The sequence below is a fragment of the Fusarium redolens genome, assembly GCF_020744475.1.
Source record: "Fusarium redolens strain MPI-CAGE-AT-0023 chromosome Unknown BKA55scaffold_15, whole genome shotgun sequence".
Classification (NCBI taxonomy): Eukaryota; Fungi; Ascomycota; class Sordariomycetes; order Hypocreales; family Nectriaceae; genus Fusarium; species Fusarium redolens.
The window spans coordinates 102216-119760 of NW_025763678.1; the positions used below are offsets into that span (position 1 = coordinate 102216).

General features: G+C 50.1%; 4 protein-coding genes across 4 annotated transcripts; all 4 read right to left on the minus strand.

The window, feature by feature from the left end:
* BKA55DRAFT_577502 (pyridoxal phosphate-dependent transferase) lies at window positions 1–2066 on the minus strand. The gene is made up of 4 exons (XM_046193618.1): window positions 1827–2066; window positions 1500–1550; window positions 765–1414; window positions 1–708 (listed from the first exon to the last, which is right to left on the minus strand). The coding sequence occupies exons 1-4, from the start codon at window positions 1927–1929 to the stop codon at window positions 259–261; spliced, it is 1254 nt and encodes a 417-aa protein (XP_046045320.1). The 5' UTR covers window positions 1930–2066; the 3' UTR covers window positions 1–258.
* A 2029-nt stretch (window positions 2067–4095) lies between these two features.
* On the minus strand, window positions 4096–7094 carry BKA55DRAFT_596969 (uncharacterized protein; the record flags this gene model as incomplete). Its single annotated transcript, XM_046196017.1, has 7 exons — window positions 4096–4320; window positions 4379–4469; window positions 4570–5606; window positions 5660–5751; window positions 5871–6174; window positions 6919–6973; window positions 7021–7094. The coding sequence occupies 7 exons, from the start codon at window positions 7092–7094 to the stop codon at window positions 4096–4098; spliced, it is 1878 nt and encodes a 625-aa protein (XP_046045321.1).
* Window positions 7095–7767: 673 nt separating this feature from the next.
* Window positions 7768–11885, minus strand: BKA55DRAFT_650594 (ASST-domain-containing protein; the record flags this gene model as incomplete). The annotated part of the gene is made up of 5 exons (XM_046197311.1): window positions 10736–11885; window positions 10042–10683; window positions 9854–9992; window positions 9241–9288; window positions 7768–9170 (listed from the first exon to the last, which is right to left on the minus strand). Exons 1-5 carry the CDS (start codon window positions 11453–11455, stop codon window positions 7768–7770), a joined length of 2952 nt encoding a protein of 983 aa, XP_046045322.1. The 5' UTR covers window positions 11456–11885.
* A 365-nt stretch (window positions 11886–12250) lies between these two features.
* BKA55DRAFT_520040 (uncharacterized protein) lies at window positions 12251–15844 on the minus strand (the record flags this gene model as incomplete). Its single annotated transcript, XM_046188385.1, has 1 exon — window positions 12251–15844. The coding sequence occupies one exon, from the start codon at window positions 15842–15844 to the stop codon at window positions 12251–12253; it is 3594 nt and encodes a 1197-aa protein (XP_046045323.1).
* Window positions 15845–17545: the final 1701 nt, after the last annotated feature.

Below are 17545 nucleotides of genomic sequence, written 5' to 3' on the forward strand. Positions count from 1 at the left end.
CACTGGAGAGGTAGCAAACGCGTAGAACGTCTTCTATTTAGGTTACTCGTACATATATTTTCAGGTTCTCTTCGTCTCGTCATTAGTTCTCCCAGTCAGATACTGGACTTTGGCCCAAGACTTGGGGTATTTTCAATCCATCCGCCCCGACAGCTTTCATGGTCGTAGCTGTCTTTTTGCATCCAAGGAATCGCTTTTCAAAGCAGTGTGATCGTTGGATGCTTATCCTTCTCATTTTATACTTTAGTCATCTTGTATTTAACCCTTGACCTTGTAGATGGCCTCAGCAAGACGACCAACGTTCTCAGAAGTGATACCAGCGACGGAGATACGGCCGTCCTTGGTGGCGTAGACGGAGAACTCCTCAGCAAGGCGGGTCATCTCCTCGGCAGTCAGGCCGGTGTAGGCGAACATGCCGATCTGGCTGGTGATGTGAGACCAGTCGTGCTTGGAGCCGAGCTTCTCAAGGTTGTCCTTGAGGAGAGCACGCATGGTGATGATGCGATCAGCCATCTGCTTGACCTCACCGAGCCACTGCTTGTAGAGAGTAGGGCTGTTGAGAATCTCGGAGGCGATGCGGGCACCGTGGATGGGAGGGTTGGAGTACAGAGGTCGGATGATGATCTTGAGCTGAGAGTCGACACGCTTCTTCTCATCGGCATCGGCGCAGACGATGGAGAAGGCACCAATACGCTCACCATAGAGACCCTATGGGATTGTTAGCGGGCTGTTCTTGGATATCACATGTAAATTGTTTAGCGTACCATGTTCTTGGCGAAAGACTGGCACAGGGCAATGTTGTGGCCCTGCTCAACGAAGTAGCGGACAGCGAAGGCATCCTTGTCGGTGTCACCGCTGGCAAAGCCCTGGTAAGCCATATCGAAGAAGGCGAAGTGACCCTTCTCCTTGACGACGTCAGAGATCTGCTTCCACTGCTCCTGGGTAGGGTCAACACCGGTAGGGTTGTGGGCGCAAGCGTGGAAAAGGAAGACACTGCCGTTGGGGGCAGCCTTGACGTCGGCAATCAGACCCTCGAAGTCGAGACCGATCGTCTTCTTGTCGTAGTAGCGGTACTGCTCGACCTCGAGACCGGCGTGGTTGAAGACGGCCTTGTGGTTAGCCCACGAGGGGGTAGGGATGTAGATCTTCTTCTCGCCAGGGAAGAACTTTTGGAGGAAAGCAGCACCGACACGGAGGGCACCGGTACCAGAGATGGTCTGGGTGATGGTGATGCGCTCAAGGGCGGGGTTGTTGGAACCGTAGGCCAGCTTGGCGGCGGCGGGAGGGAACTCAGGAACACCAGTGATTCCGGCGTACTCCTTGTTCAGCTTGGCATCGACGACCTTCAGCTCAGCCTCACGGACAGAGGGGAGAACGTAGGGCTTGCCAGCATCGTCACGGTAGGCACCGACACCTGTATGGGATTCGAGTCAGAATGGGGTCGAGAAATAGCGAGAAACCTCCGCATTCGGATGGTGGGGGATAACGTCGCGACATACCCAAGTTGATCTTCTTGCTGTTCTTGTCGGCCTTGAAGGCTTCAGTGATACCTGGAGAGACAAGTTAAAATCGATATTTATGGTGGTGAAGCGAATTGACTTTGGCGCAAAACGCCCCGTATTCGGAGAAACGGAGCGCATCGCACGAAGTGGGAGTCATCATACGTACCAAGAATGGCCTGTACAGAATAAAAATAAGCAATTGATTAGCAACAGAGCTTGCGCAAAGCTCAGAAATGGTTGGTTTAACTTACATCCTGTGAGAGGTTAGCATGGGATCATACAGAAGAGGTGCGCCAGCAGTGAGGGAGCTTCATACAGGAGGACCTTGGGGAACGTTAGCCCAGTAAGAAGCAGCGCGAATGGCGACCAAGTTGAACTGAGCAGGACGGGCAGCTCGGCGGCTGGCGACTCGAAGAGTGGACAGCATTGTGAGGGTGATGATGAGGGATGGATTGATGACTGAGAAGAGGTTGAAGAAGGAGAAAGAAGAGGAGAATAAAAAAGCGTGGGAGGAGAAGTAGGATCACTTGAGACGATCCTATCCTATGGCGGAGTGTGACTAGGCAAAGCGTGGTGTCTAACGTACATTTTGGCGATCGGGCCTCTTCGGAGCTGGGCTAGAGGAGCTGTTGTCCAATCAGATGCAAGAAACTGGATCGAGACCCTTAATTTATGGGGGCTTTAAGCAGCTCCCACAGAATGAGCTCACCTTGATCAGGGCATTTCTCGGTGGGCTTCTCCTGCCCGTGAAATTCTAGTGGGGTTACCCCGGACATCGGCGTGTGAAGAATGGCAGTCACAGGCGCTCAAGCCACAATATTTTGACCCTTCCCGGGATGTTTCTCTAAGATCTACTTGCCATGACTCTTGGCTAGAAACTGAGGTTGGCACTTCTGATGATGACATTATATATGAAAAACTCTAGAGCTGTGAGTTAAAAGATAGGCACATAATACTATAACCTTAAGCATGAGCAACTCTAGTTCTGTCAACTGCCATTTAGGCTCTATAGGTAACAACATATGCCAAGTCGAGGAGTACTACCTATGTAAGGTCCTAGGCTTGGTGTTGTGTTAGAACTGAAAACCTTCCCTGTTGTTTCTTAGAGGGTCGAGGTCGTTCTTTCTTTCCTAAACAAACGCCTCATGCTGAGTGGTGCGCCTGAGGCGGTTCCAGGTTCTGTCTTTACCCTGTTGGGTCTTGTTCCTTTTGTCCATCATAATTCATTTCTGAACACAACAATGGATTTATCCAGTCGAGTCAACAAGATCGAACTGTCGTTTCCACATTGACAGGACGGATATTTCGTCACCAATTGCCTGCCACTTTGGGATAGCATGATCTGAGTTCAGAAGCCGGGACCCCAAAAATCATCGAGGCCGCTTGAAACCCGGGATCTAGATGGATCCTTGTCAAGCAAATATGGACACTTGCACGACGGTTCAAAGCAGCTTGCACATGTCAAGAGTCCGGTCCATCCGCATTCGATTTATCACTAGATAAACCGGCATTTGATACTTCTTTCAACGGCCAGTACAAACCTTCTTATATTCATACTCTTAAACGGCAATTCTATACCACCATCGGTACAAAACCATATATCTGCTAGGATCAGCATATATAAGGCCACACTGAGAAAGGAGCGAGAAAAGAAAAGAAGGCTCCCATCAACCGTCGGCAACCGCACCCGACCCTGACCTGTTTCCAAAGACTGTCGATTTATCCTCCAGCTGTCCGGTCGACTCCGGCCTCTTCACCGCGCGTCCCATTCTGGGTCTTCCGCTGGGCCTGTCCGTAGCAGCGGGTCCGCTCTCAGGATACGGACAGGACAACGCCCTTCGAAACTCGAAACCCATTGTCTCTCCGCTTGTCCAGATTCCGCTCCCGCTACTGTCTTTATGCTCACTTTAGCCCCAACTGCGTCACTGAATCCATGCCTCAGGTACCGGGCTCTATCTTCATGACACACCCACAAACACTCGCATTTCCTCTGCACCGGTTCCGTCCTCGTGACCGGCCCGGTCCCGTGTATTCTACAACTGCAGCACATATGCTGTTGCTGGTTCATACGAGCTTGGAGCTGCGGTATATACTATCTCAACTGGAATCCACAAGCCAATTGAGCTCAGAAGTGTCGATTGGTTTATGGGAGTGGCCATCCAAACATTTCAAACTGAAATTACCAAAACGTGGAAAACGTGGGGGCTCCAAACACCGATCATATTCATCCCGAAAAAACACAGCATATACCAAGGACAATCATTAAGTCAATTATCGTGACGTCTTCAACTAAATAACGCACTGAAGCCTCCCGTTTTCGCAACTACATTTTTTGAGTCCATAGGATATGGAACTTACTCCCAAACGCCATCGCCTCTGTAATGCAAGTGCCAAGGCAAATGTCAATGCCGACCAAGATCCGAGATATCCCCTTACCAAGATCTCTCCATCTTGCATGTGGCGCATTTCAGGTGATCCTGTGATGCTTTACTGGGATATACCAAGATTAGAGCATAATCATCAAAACAACATTATTCTTCTCTTGCACTGGGGGAAAGAGTGCATGAGGGTTGTGCAGTTACAATCTGCCAACTTATGCTTTGTCGTGGACCTTCTCGGATGGCGCGTCCGCGAGTTCTTCGTACCGATTCATGACATTCTCCTCCACGGTCTCATGGAACACATCCACCTCAGTAGACGCGAACTTCCTTGCGCTGATACCTCGCTCGAAGAGCACGTCAAGCTCCGCAAATGTGCGCCCGCTTGGCTCTGGTAGACGGAAGAAGGTATAGATGATGCACAAGAAGCAAATGCCGCCCTGTTGTTCTTGTCAGTAACGAGGCACATATGCCATGAAGTGGCGAGGTGGCTCTTACCCAGAAGAATCCCGCATAATTACCCCAATCCCAGGCTGTGGGGTTGAGCATATAAGGGGTCAAAACACTGTTGACAATGCCCACGACGTTGCTGTAGTCAGATATGGTTAGCTCTCTGCGACAACGCTTCGGTCCTGGCTAAAGGGCGACTGAGGGTAGTGCCCCCGTCTTCCACGATATTCGTGACTTACTAGAGGTTGCGGCCAAGGACAACTGTCTTGATCTGCAAACGCCGGGATGACAATTCTCCAACAAGAGAATAGCATACGGTTCCAATGGTCAACTGGTAGAACAGCGCCCATACGATCATCATACAGCCTGTAGCTAGCGATGATTGGCTTCGATGAGCCTCGGGCACTAGTCCAAGAAAACCCATGATGAGCAACATAGAACAAAGACCGCAGAGACCATAGAGAACTAAGGATCGTCTGCCAATACCCAGAGTCATTAGACCCCAAGCACCAAAAACGCCGGCCATATTGATGCCGTACTGGCCAAGGGCAAACGAATATGCCTTGTCGGCTGATAGTCCAGCCTGTTCCAGGAAGTAGGTGGAATAGTTGGAGAAAGAATTGCCGCTCAGGTTCTGAATGGCCCAGATCATGCATACGATCTCGGTACGGCGAAGGTCGGTGCCTTTAAAGCAGTCCCAGTAAGATGCACCAGATGTGATCTTCTCCTCAAGGGCAGTGGTGTGTACCATCATGGCGATAGTTTCGTCGGCATCAAAGTCAGTCTCGCGGTCGAGACTGGTTAAGCGAAGCAATGCCTCCTTAGCATCCTGGGTACGACCTCTTCGGACCAACCACCAAGGCGATTCGGGCGCAAAGAAGATGCCAATGAGGAGTGGCAAGGGCCACATCCACTGGAGAGCATATGGAATGCGGTACGCCCATTCATCGTCGCGCTTCAGCATCGCATGAATGACGCCTATGCCGATCTCCTGGCCAAGGCCCCAGCAGAAGTTGACATACGTCGTCAAATACCCGCGCAGAGCAACAGGACAAACCTCAGACGCATAGGTGATGGTCAATGTTTGGAAGATACCCCATGGGATACCACACAGTATCTCAGCAACAAGCAAGGTCTGAACGTTCTGGGCGGTAAAGAAGATGGTTGTGAAGCCAGCTACACAGACGAGACAGGCCATGACAGTGTAACGATAACCAAATCGTTCAGAGATCCAACCGTTGATGAAAAGGCCAATGATCTCACCACAATGGGCTCCCTATGAGTTGTTGATGAGCGAATGTACTGAGGACTTGTGGGCAGATGACTTACATTACTCAAACCAGCTTGCCACGCAGCCGGCACCTGGTATTCTCCATCATCACCAAGGACACCATACTTCTCATTGAACTGCGGGAAGGCGTCTGGTAGTAAGTGTTAGCGAGATGAAACTATAGCTCGCTTTGTTGTGAACGCTGACACCGCACACCATGCATCTGATTGCAGTCACACACGAATTGTCAAGGGGTCGGTCATCACATACAAAAGTTATTGACGAGAGAGATGTCATAACCCTCCATTACAATACATGTAGAGATGAGGATACTCCAGAAAATAGCCTTGGGATAGAGCTTGATGCCCTGGCGGAGGGTCATGGTACGCTCCTTGTGGGCTGCCGAACGGGCATGCTCGACGATGTTGATATGCGTCTTGCTGGGGTTGGAGTTGTCCGCAGCGGCCGAATCCACGGTGGCCGTGTTTTCGGGGGTGCCCTTTGAAGGCGGGGCCGCTGCCGGGGCCGGCGTCACCATGTCTTGGTTGTCCGCCATGGCTTCAGCTTCTTGAGTCTGGTCGTGAAGATGAGCTTATCAGCCAATCAACGCCTGACTTACAAAGCTGAAAACGATTGTGGGAGAGCACTGCAACGGACGGAGAGGGGCCAAGCAATATGATCAAAGCTTGTCCAAATATGCTCGAGGCGGTGTTGGAGGACCAATGTTGAACGAGGTCATACAGATATGAAGTTCAACATGTGCGAGAAAGGTGACACTTCGGATGGACCACAACGAGACACAAGAAAACAACAGAGAATATGTGGGCGACAACAATGATAGTCACTCTTCACTCACACACGACCTGCACCAGTACGTAGCAGCGACAGAGAACAAGCAGAGCAAAGCAGAGAGAGAACGCAAGAAGAGAGAAAGTCTGATGGAGTCTGAAAGGGACCTTTTTCTGGTAAAAAATGGATCCAAAGGTGAACAACTTTCATTCTAGGGGCGGATGGTCGGATCAAAGCGGGACGAGCCATGCCAGACCAAGTATGGCAAAATCATTGAATAATGGAGTGCGACTCTAGATTCTGGAGCTCGCAATTTCTCCCTGTGGTCGTCGCATTTGCTAACAGATTGTCAGGGAGCTTGTGAGGCCACAGGCCAATGGCGCATGTCGAGGAACATTATCTCTCAAGCCCACCCTTGCTATTCTCAAGTGGGCCGATGGTTCTTTAACCGCAGGAAGAAACCTCTCGATTCATGTCAGATTTGGTTCTTTCATACTTCAAAAGAAGCATGTTTGAGCCTTGAGACCACTTTACATGAGACCACAATTGTGTGTTTGATACACCGCCTTGCTTCAAACAGAACGCTGTAAACGTTGACAACGGCATTCAAGCTTATCTCTTCAAAACTTACCAAGGGTGCGGAGCCTCATCTGTACTAACCCTACTTGACTCCAACGCCCAGAAGCTAGAACAGTTGGCAGCCATTTAGCGCCATTAAAACTTGCGAACCCCTGGAACTACCAGGTTAATTGGAGAACTCTTTCAACGTCCGTGGTAGGGCCGACAAACCTTCACCGTTCATTTCATCCCTCGCTCAGTGGCGAAAGCGAATTCTGCCGGTTATTCTCATGATGTTGAATTGAAGAGCCTTGGAAGCCACAAAATTGGTGTCTTTAAAACATTATTCGGGGCCAAGCAGTGGCTATTACTGACCTGTACGCATATCAGCTTCAGTTCGTGATGTTGGAGTTACCCCAAACTCCAAACGAAAATACTCCTTGACCCCACTTGAGACTACTGTATAGTCTTGAGGCACTTACAGTCAGCAACTCACTATTCGATAGAGCCAAGAGTTCAAAACTAAGACCAGCCTATAGCGAAACACAGTTGATCTTGGAACTTATACACATGTCAAGGTGGGACTGCTCTTAGTCACTACCTGGTCACGATAGTTCGTGCGGGGGCCGTAAGTAGTTGATCTATAAAGGTGCCAGCCGTCTGGGGAAGAGGCGGGGGCTTTGCATGGGAATTAAGTGTCTGAGTTTTCTTACGTTATGAGTCAGGTCTGTGTTGCAGTTGCTGGGTAGTGGTGATGTAGCTCTTATATACAATGCTACTCGTGTCAATCAATATGCCATGCCTCGTCTGACTATTGGCTTCAGTTCTTCTTCCATACGTCTCTCCACCACTCCTTCAGCCCATATGCTTTCTCCTGTGCTTCAACATGAACCTTGACATCGCCACCTCCAGTCAATGTCTCTAACAAACCCGTCTGTTTGCCCGCTTGACCCCCTCCTCCCAAACTCCTCGCCTTTCCACCCGTCGCACGCTCCTGAATCTCTCGAGCCACTGTAGGCGCAACCTCAGCAAAGCACGCCTTGATTTCTCGCTCAAGTGAAAAGTACGGCTTCTTTGCTAGATCTGGTGCCATCAAGTTATAGCTTCGTGTCAGGGCATTAAGACGTTCGATCGACAGCTTATGATATGCCGCTTCAGTTTGCTCCCACGCTGAATCCCGAAATGGCCTTCCAACAACCGGCGAGGCAGCCTTGATCTCTTCAACCTGACCATCAGCGTTCTTTCGTATAATTGGATTATGCACCTCTTCTGCTGCGGCGTATTCTTCCGCCCTTCGAATCTGCTCCTGCAATGATCCTCCCCGTGAAGCAATCATCCTCGCTGCAAATCGTCGCCAATCGTTCCGTAGTCGGGCTCTAAAGATACCGAGCTCTTTAGCAAGCTCCTGCTGCTTCTCTATCCATGGTGGAACAATGTCCTGCCTTTGAATCATTTTGTTCATGATATACTCCGTTGTATCGATAAAAGGGTTGTCAGCGCGAGCATCACGCTCAACTCCCTTCCCGCGAGGGATATTCTTGAACTGTCCTCTCGCAATAGCGTTCTCGATGCGTTCATTCGCCAGTGCTGCAAGCCCCGTGATGGAGTTTGGCAACGCTCGGGCTCCAGGCTCAAACCTTTCCCTCAACTCTTTCCGCCAAGCCTCTTTTTCATCTTCACTCATACCATTCTTTGCCTTCTGACTACCCATTCCAACATAGGTGTTCACCTTGTCCCTCGCTTTGGCTACTTTCTCTCCGGCTGATCGCCGCGGTTGTTTGTGTAGCCGCATGTCCACTGGAGGAGGCTGAAATTTGCCCCTTAAACCTGGAGAAAGAGGCTTCTTCCCATCATCGAGCATTCGCAGTACCGTATCTGCTGTGCTCTCCTCTCCTGTCCATGCCTGCGCCGAGGCAATATGTCGTGTGCCCTCGCCTGCTGTTGACGAGAGACTAGCCTCGGCAAAGGCGCTGGCATTTTCAGATTTAAAATTGGCATCTGCAATTTTGTTCAACAGCCTTTCCTTAAGCTCTTCCGAGAAACCAGCATCCTCAACGGCCCGACGTCCGGCTCTTCCACCGGTAAAGAGAGCTTCCTCTGTAGCTTCTTCCAATCGTCGAGCCAAGGGCCCAAGTTCCTTCTCGATTGTATTTTCATCATCCTTTTGTTCGTCATTCTTTGCCGTTTTGTCTTGTTGTTGATCCTCTGTCTTGGATGCGCCAGCTTGCGTTGAATAGTGAGTAAGTGGCAACGCTCTGGGTTGGCGAGAAGCTTGTAGGCAACGCCGACATACAAAGGGCGCCCGTCGAAGGGACATAGACATTTTGTGAGCCTTCATGGTCTATAAGAGACCAAGTTGAAGTATAGTACGAAATTGGAAAGGTTGAAAAAGGATGAAGTTATATGAGATTGTAATGACGGCAATGAAGTTGAACGGTTGAGATTAGTCAGCCAGCCACCCTATACATACCATCATCGCCACTTCAGCCATGAGCATGTAATAAATTTGACTTGGATTAACTATCTCTAGTAAAGCCCTTTATCTTTAAGAAAGTACCTGCATGTGCTCATACTATTGAATAGTTCGACTTGCCCTGCCATGTAAAGACTCCGCCAGATATCGGCACCAAAAATGACCTTCTAACCTCGACTCACCACCAACTCAGGCTCAGCCTAGAACAAATGATTGAAGGCAATAGTGAGTAGAAGAGCAAACACTGAGCTAACTGACGGTTTCGTATGAGACGCGAAATCTTCTTCGTCATCTTGGTTCTCTTCACTGTGAGAATCATCCCTCGGTTCTCCATCGGGAGTGTTCGCCCTCAAAATCCAGGTACTGCTGCTATTGCCGCGGAGTTCACCACTTGCAAGATCAACTGTAGCTGTTGAACCGAGGATTTTACCACTTTTACTTACACCGACAGCTCGTGCGGATCTAGGAAGTGGCAAAGTTTCCAGGATGATTTCTGTTTCAAAGCCAAATCGAGATGAATTTGCGAGAAGTCTCGGAGAAGAAGTGGCATTCTTGTCATCTTCACCAACGTACTGTTGAAGAGTCAGTAACAGTCACGAGTAAGGGTGTATCTGAACGCACCACTTCCCATCGGTCAACCTGAGTATCGCCGTTCCAGGACACATAGATGGTAGCGTTTGTCGCCTCATTCCCTGGAAGCGCAGAAGCGATAGAAGGACCCCATGGAGGTCGGCCAATCCATTCCATCTTCCACGCGCGATACACAGACATATCAAGATCGGGGTCGCCGTCGGTTACATGTGGAATAACTCCTCGCTGAATATCCATGACAACTGTACCATTGGACGTATGCTCTGTAATCCCTGGGTTCGCTCCCCAGCCGACGAGGAAGTTGCCATTGTCCAGGCCTTGGACGCTGCCCCCTGAACCCGATGAGATCTCCTGAGGATGATAAAACTCATGTAAAAGCCTGACTGTCATTTCCTCATAGTCAAGTTCCACAACAACACCACGAGAACAATTTCCTCCGCTACATGATCCGCTCGTGGTGACCTGGTTGTCGAAGAAACTGATTTGACTCTCATTGCCCTGGACAAACTTTGCGTCATATTGATGTGCGAAGTTGGTTGCATTGCCGCCACTGAGGTCCTTGAATTGGTTGCGCTTTCCTCCGAGGACCCATCGTGGGTTCAGGCTATCCGCTTGGAGGAGAATTACTGCCGAAAGACTCCTTGATGAAACCAGGTAATGACCTTTCGAGGTCTGTTCCTGGTAAGTATATGGACGGTTGAGAAGCCAAGAAGGGAGTTCATACCTTCGACACGCTGTCTATGTGGAACCAGTCGAAACCATCACCATGCATGAACGTCTTTTTGGGGCTGTATTCGACCATGGTGTCGGTCAGGTTGACATGTGTGAAGGATCTCCACACGTTGGTAACCCTGTTAGTTTCGAGCTCGACTTCTTGAAAGATGGAATCGCTCAGCCAACCATCCATTTCCCCCCCAAGAGCAGTCAAGTTGTATCTGACATCCTGGACAGCGGTCATCAGAGCGGTCCCCCCCTGAGTTGTGAATTCGAACTCATGGATACTGCCCTGTGTAGTCCCCAGGTCCTCGATCGAAACTGTCCATTTCTTCTGGTAGTTGGCATCAAAGGCATGACAGCGACCGCCCTCAATGAAAGTGAGATACTTGCCTCCGCTCTTCACCTGAGCACGAGCGTCAAATGTTTTGGCGTATGAAATGTCAGCATACACAAGGCTGAGATCTTTGCTGGAGAAGATGGCAGGCCCCGATTTGTCGCCGTGCTCCATTGTCAAGAAGAGAAACCCCGAATCATCGACAAGGTTGGGGTTAAAGGTACTGACTTGGAAGACAGGGGCCACTACATCCGAAGACTTGAATTCCTGTGAGGGGAATTGACCGAGGAAGCCATTATTGTATGCCTCCAAATCATTCACTGGGGCATCATCTGCGAGAGACAGAGTAGCTAACGAAGCAAGCGTCGCGACTCGCACCAAAAACGAAAGCATTTTTAGGAGACAAAAAGAGTGAGAACGGAAAGGAGAAAGCGATAGTTTAGGGAGGAGTTGCGAACAACGAAGCGAATGACAAGAGTTCCAAGAAAACTCCAAAAGTGCTCCAAAGACGATTTTTCGAGAGAGTGTAGAGGGAAGAGGTTTGATCGTTGATATTGTCGGTGTAGGACGAGAGTTTCAAATGCCTCTCACAAGAAAAGAGGGAAGTGAAGACGACATGAGATTTGCCGTTACCTCAAGGCAGTTGCACTGAACAGTTTCGTGCCTGCCCTCTCTGAGACGTGCAACTGTAACTTGAATATGAGAGGCAGGCAAGGGTCAAGAGTTTTCCACGACTTCCTTCCTGTTACATCTAGATGAAGGAAGGAAGGAACACCATCTTACAGTACATGTCATAGCACAAGACATCCCTTACGCCGAGCACCATACATCGCCGCAATATTGAGGCAACAGTAGAATGAGTCGTTCCTTTTTAAACGCTCTGTTATATCTCTGATGCTTGTCTATGAGTGAGACTCTCATCATCCATAAGTATATACAAACAACAATACAAAAGCCATAAGTACTTGTGTCTCCCATATATAGCTCCGCAACACCGTTAATAACTTTTGTGCTCCTCCCTTCTGTTTTGTCCATGGCCTAGGCTCCTATTCCGAGGGCCTACGGCTCGCACCGGTGTCTACTGTGTATATCCAATCCCAATCCAAACTCCTCATGCCATGGTGTATCAGTTTGTTCCTTTTCCGTTGGCCGTATCTACTCATTCATAAAACAACAGGGAATCATATCCTATATTCGCCCTCCCTCAAGAACTTCTCGTTCGAGGATCTCAATCTGCCCAGATTCCCCGGTGCGTCGTCGTTCCATGACCCAGCGCGTAGCTCCACTATCTTCCTCTTTGACGTATGATATACTATCAGCTGAGCCTTTGTGTCGATGACCCATACCCGGACGCTTTGGGGCCGAGCTTGGCTCTGTCATGCTGGCCCTATTCGAAGTCTCCAGAGGGCTCACCATCGCCGAGGCCGGCATGCTCTCAGCGTCGGATATCGGCGAGATAGGGTTGTCGTAAGACTTTGATGGGGGCCTACTAATATTAAGAGGTGCTACCGGGACATCCCCTCTAACGCTAGTGTCGAGTTTGGCCAGTGTCGGAACAGGAGGAGGAGACAAGGTCAACCCGGGAATGCCACCTGTCAAAGTCGGGCTTCCTGACGCGCTCACACTGTCCGAGTCATGACTAATGGTGGACAGGACCGAATTCTTTCGAGTGTGGAAGGTCGTTGGGCTCATAATACTCTGACCCCATGGTGAGCTGGATAGGTCACCTCTTTCTGACCGAGGGGACCCATTCTGGCTAGACACGAGACTGGCTTGAGAGTCACCCCACGCTCTGGATCGAAGACGGAGTAGGGCAGACAATGTCATCTCGTCGCCGCGATCACCCATAAGGGCAAGTTGAGCTAGGCCAGGGCTCTGGAGAGGTGTTCCGCTGAAGCCAGGCAGACCAGGGCTCATGAACGAGTTTCTGTTAGAATACTCCGACCGCTCTGTGATAGGTGTCAAGTTCGGCTCTCTTGAGATCATGCGTCCACTTGTACTGCGGTCCAATCCATTTTTGGGACCAAAGAAGCCACCATTAGCATACTCAAACTCGGGTCCTTGTTGTTGGCCAGCTGGGGCTGAGTAGAAGTTGAATTCCTGGCCATACCACCCATCGCAGTCATTAGCCAGAGCGCTTGCGTTGGCCTCAGCAATAATAGCATCATCATCAAGCTCGAAATCGGCCATGTCTTCATAAGAATCGTTGTAGCCACCGTAATCATCAAAGCTCTCATAGTCGTCCTGCCTGAAAGAATTATCGTGGTCTGGTGTATCAGGCGATTGACTCGGCTCAGATAGAATGGTTTCGTCAGCCGTTGGCGAGGAACTCCGTTGGAACTTGCCCGATGCTGCTGCCTTGTAAGTTGCGGCAGCGAGAGCAGCCTGGTACGCCGCCATCGTGTCACCACTCGGAGGTGATGATGAAGGGGCCATAGCTGAGGGACCAGGAGGTGATTGAGGTTTGGGGCTGTCACGGGGAACTTCAGGTTCAACAGGTTGCTTTTCTTCAACACTGAGAGATGTATGGGCCGTAGTCTTGGACATCTCTGAACCGGCAGAGAATGGCGCTGTCATGTCCGACGATCGCTGCGGCTCATCTTGATTCGCGGATCGTTGCAATGCATTCGCAAATGCCCCTGCGATCGGGCGGCCGAATTGATCGGTATCATTGTTGTCAAATATCGACTCGTCAAAAGGGGTATCATCCCATTCTGGAGGGGCAGCAAGGTCCTCAGCAAACTCGTTCCTCTCAAATTCCAGCATCCCATCATCATAATAGAGCTCGTCATCGTTTAACCGGCGCCCTGTGTCAATTGGTGGCAAGTCTTGGTTCTTCTGGAATGCGGCCTCATTCTCCAGGCTGGGCACTCTCGGAACGTCCAGTCCTTGAATTCCCAGTCCACCGGCCTGCATCTCTTGATTCAGTTGTTGGTCGAGGGGGAGGTTGGGAGACAATTCTCCGAGTATATTTGGTGTGTATTGACTCATAGCATATCCGATCCGATTGCCTTCTGCATCCCTTGGGGTTGGTAGAAAGCCTGCGCTGCGCGGGCTAGTTAACGATGATGTAGGGCCCGATCGTTGGAAGACGAAGCCAGAGAAGTTCTCTTGATCGTTATCTGGATCAAGCTCATCGTCCGGGTCGTCAACCATGTTCCTGCCCAGCGTATTGTTTAGGTTGTTGTCGAGATGCCCGCCCATGGGGTCATTTAGCGTGTTGTTCATGTTATTATCCAGATGGCCGTCTATGTGGTCATCGAATCCATCGTTGAATTTGCCGTCGTCCATATCATCATAGTCATCACCGACCATAGGAATCTCTTCCTCGAAACCATCGTCCTCCATCATCGCATCGTAATCGAATCCATCGTCATCAGAATCATCAAAACGTGAGTCTCGAGCTGCAGCAGGTTCAGCCGTCTTCTTCTCGAGTTCTCGTTGCCGATGCCTATCCTCAAGGAGCTTCTCTTGTTTTGCAGCACCGATCATATCAAAGCTGAACCTTGACGAGGTACTCTTCATGTGTCGAGGGATCGCAGAAGGAATATCTTTGCCTGATAATCCAGACAGTGAGGGACCTCTTGATCTACCAGCCCGAGGGGAAGTTGATCTCTCATGGATGTATGCTTCTTCGTCGATCAACCGTGATGCTTGAGGCGACCTTGGCTGAACCGAGATGGGAGCGTTGTCCTTGGGAGGCACGGGGGGCGCATCTGACAAGGCGAGGGCGGCCATCTCTTCTGCAGGGACTTGAGCAGCAGTAGATGCTGTGCTTGGTGTCATCTTGAGAGCCCTGGAATCTTGGGAGTAAATAGACTCGGAAGCATTACTAGGCTCTCGCTGTGTTAAAGGTGTAGCCGAAAGAGGAGTCTGATCTGCCTGATTGGCAGCCGGGTTTAGAAACCTCTCTTGGGTGGGAAGGGGAGCGGAATTAGGGACTGGCGAGGCGACAGGAGGCTGCACTGTTTCCCTATTTGGGGTGTTTCTCTTGGGTCGCGGGGCACTGAAATCATGGACCCGAGTTCCCATGATACGAGGGTCATATATCGGATCCTCCCCGCGCCGAGCCAAGGGTAATGGGCGCAAGTCAGGAGCATGCTGACTGTTCTTGCGCCTCATCAATAAAGTCGACATTGGTTTTTTGAGAAAAGGTAGCCCTTTTTTGGGCTTGGGGTTTTCGGTGTTGCTGGTTGTCTGTGTAAGCGAGGGGAGTTCTGTAACCAGTCGGGTACCTGCAGGACGGCGACCGGTAGGCCCAGCGGCTGGGTGCTGAAGATCTGTAGGTGTACTGAAAGAGGATGCAGCTTTTGTATTCCTCAAAACTTGTGGCGATGGTCGCAAAGGAGCGTTATTTGAGGTCAATGATGGTTGAGATGCTGAATGTTGTCCATGTAGACTGGGCCCTTTTCCGTTGTCCGCAGTTTCAAGAGCCTGAGCTTCCAAATCACGCTGATACTTTCTAAGAGCGACACCACCAATGAATGATCCCTTGTTAGATGAGGATTTGGGGTTCGGTTGCGGTCGAGGAGGATCTAGCGGGCTTGTGGCAGCATTTTGGCGACTATCTCGTGACTTCCCAAGGTCCTCTGTAGTAACACGGGCTATGGGTGGTAGAGTAGGAGGTAATGCAGAAGGATTCGATGAGGTCGGTCGCAGTTCCGGAGAGAGTGCATCGGGAGAGAAAGGCGCAATGGGTGTAGGTGAAGTAGGATTATTATCGGGAGAGGGCGAGGCAGGATTCGAGGGCCCTCGCCTGTGGAACCTCAGATGGGACAGCATACCGAAAAACCGGCTGAGCTCTGCGTCAAGGAGAGTGAATCAAAATGTCGACGGCGGCTGGGTGGGGGGAAGCGCGGAAGCGCTCGAGATTGCGTAAGGGAACCGATACGTAGTGAGAAAAGGGCAGCGCATGCGTGGGGCAGCACCCGATGGTGTAGTGTAGGGCGAAGCAAACAGTAGGCGAAGGAGGTGATCGAGACGCGATCATGGCATGACTCAAGGGGTCGCAGTCGCAAGAGACAACGTAAACATGGTGGTCGATCGATAGGGTGTCTTGTTTGGGCGTGAGAAGAGCCGGGTATCGATAGTGGGCAGCAAGGGAGCGTAAGCTTGTTTCTAAATGCGCAACGCAACGCAGCGATAGCCGAAGTATCTTTTGGGTGAGGCTGGTGCTGATGCAGAGGCTTAGAGAGTTCGGCGGTATAGTCGATATAGATTGCCGTGACGGAGATGATGGGATGAGATGTTGTTGGGAGGAGGCTGAGGAGACCTAGTGACAACCTGATGGACCTGACCCCGATGCGTGGTTGGTAACGGATTTACAGTTTCAAGGGACCCGATCCAAAAGCCTGGCAATGGCAAGGAAAGGCAAGGCAGGGCAAGGATGAGTTGCACGTGCATAAGCCACTCAAATACGACTCTGACGCGGCTTTTCAAGTCCAATCAGCAGAAACAACAATGATATTCATTCAAGAGGACATTTACATCAACTGTATTGTCAGTTGCTACAATCAATAAATCCAATGAAAGAACCAAACAATTAGCTTTGACGAGTAGGACTTTTAGCTTTAGTTTTTACAGCGTTGTCGTCGATAGTGGGGCCCGCTTCTGTTACAGCAAAGTAAACCAGGCTTTGCGCCAAGTCTATAAAAAGAATTCCCTATCCCTTCCAATTAACAGCAGTATTAAGAGCAAAAATTTGCGCAAACAATGCGTTTTCCTTGATCATGAATATTTGCCATTTTCGGGGCAAATTCATCTTAAAAAGAGAGCCTCCCTTGCCTTGGGCAAAGGGCAACTTTAATTACCTCCACTTACACAAGCTCACCCTTCAATTCTCTACGTCTAAGTGGTAATCGAGACAGTTAATGGCTGGGCGTAGAGTCTGTACAATGGATCTCGGCTTGGCAAAGGGGTTGAGCTTTGTTCCTGTTCTTATAGAAGTCTCAGACACGTTATTGCTATAAGACATGATTTTTATTCGCTAAGCATCTTGGCTCTACCACTCTTATTGTGGCAATCTCCGAGCATGGTTCAACTCATCTAGTGTATCGGGGGAAATCATATGCAGGACCAGTTGACACACATGACATGGCCTCTCATGGGCTGCTATACGATATTTCAATGCCTCACCCCGAGTCTAACTTGCCCAGACGATGAAAGTACGTGGGTGGCAGCCAACCACTCCGATAAGGTTATCCTCCAGAGTCTAATCACATAAACTTTGCAGCCGCTATGCCAACTATCATGACATACCTACTGTAATATGTGGATGCAGATGGGAAGGTGTTGGCCATGGCGATTAAGCTTATCTGCGATGGCTCATGTTAAATTGACTCTCCTAACTGGTGACTGAAGCCGATGTTATCCTCTCGAGTAGACATATTCCGTCTAATAGGTACACAAATGAAGCGTCGATAACAAGGTGAGGCTATTCAACTATTAATAAGCAGCCATATCGAGCGATCCTCCTTAGGTTCT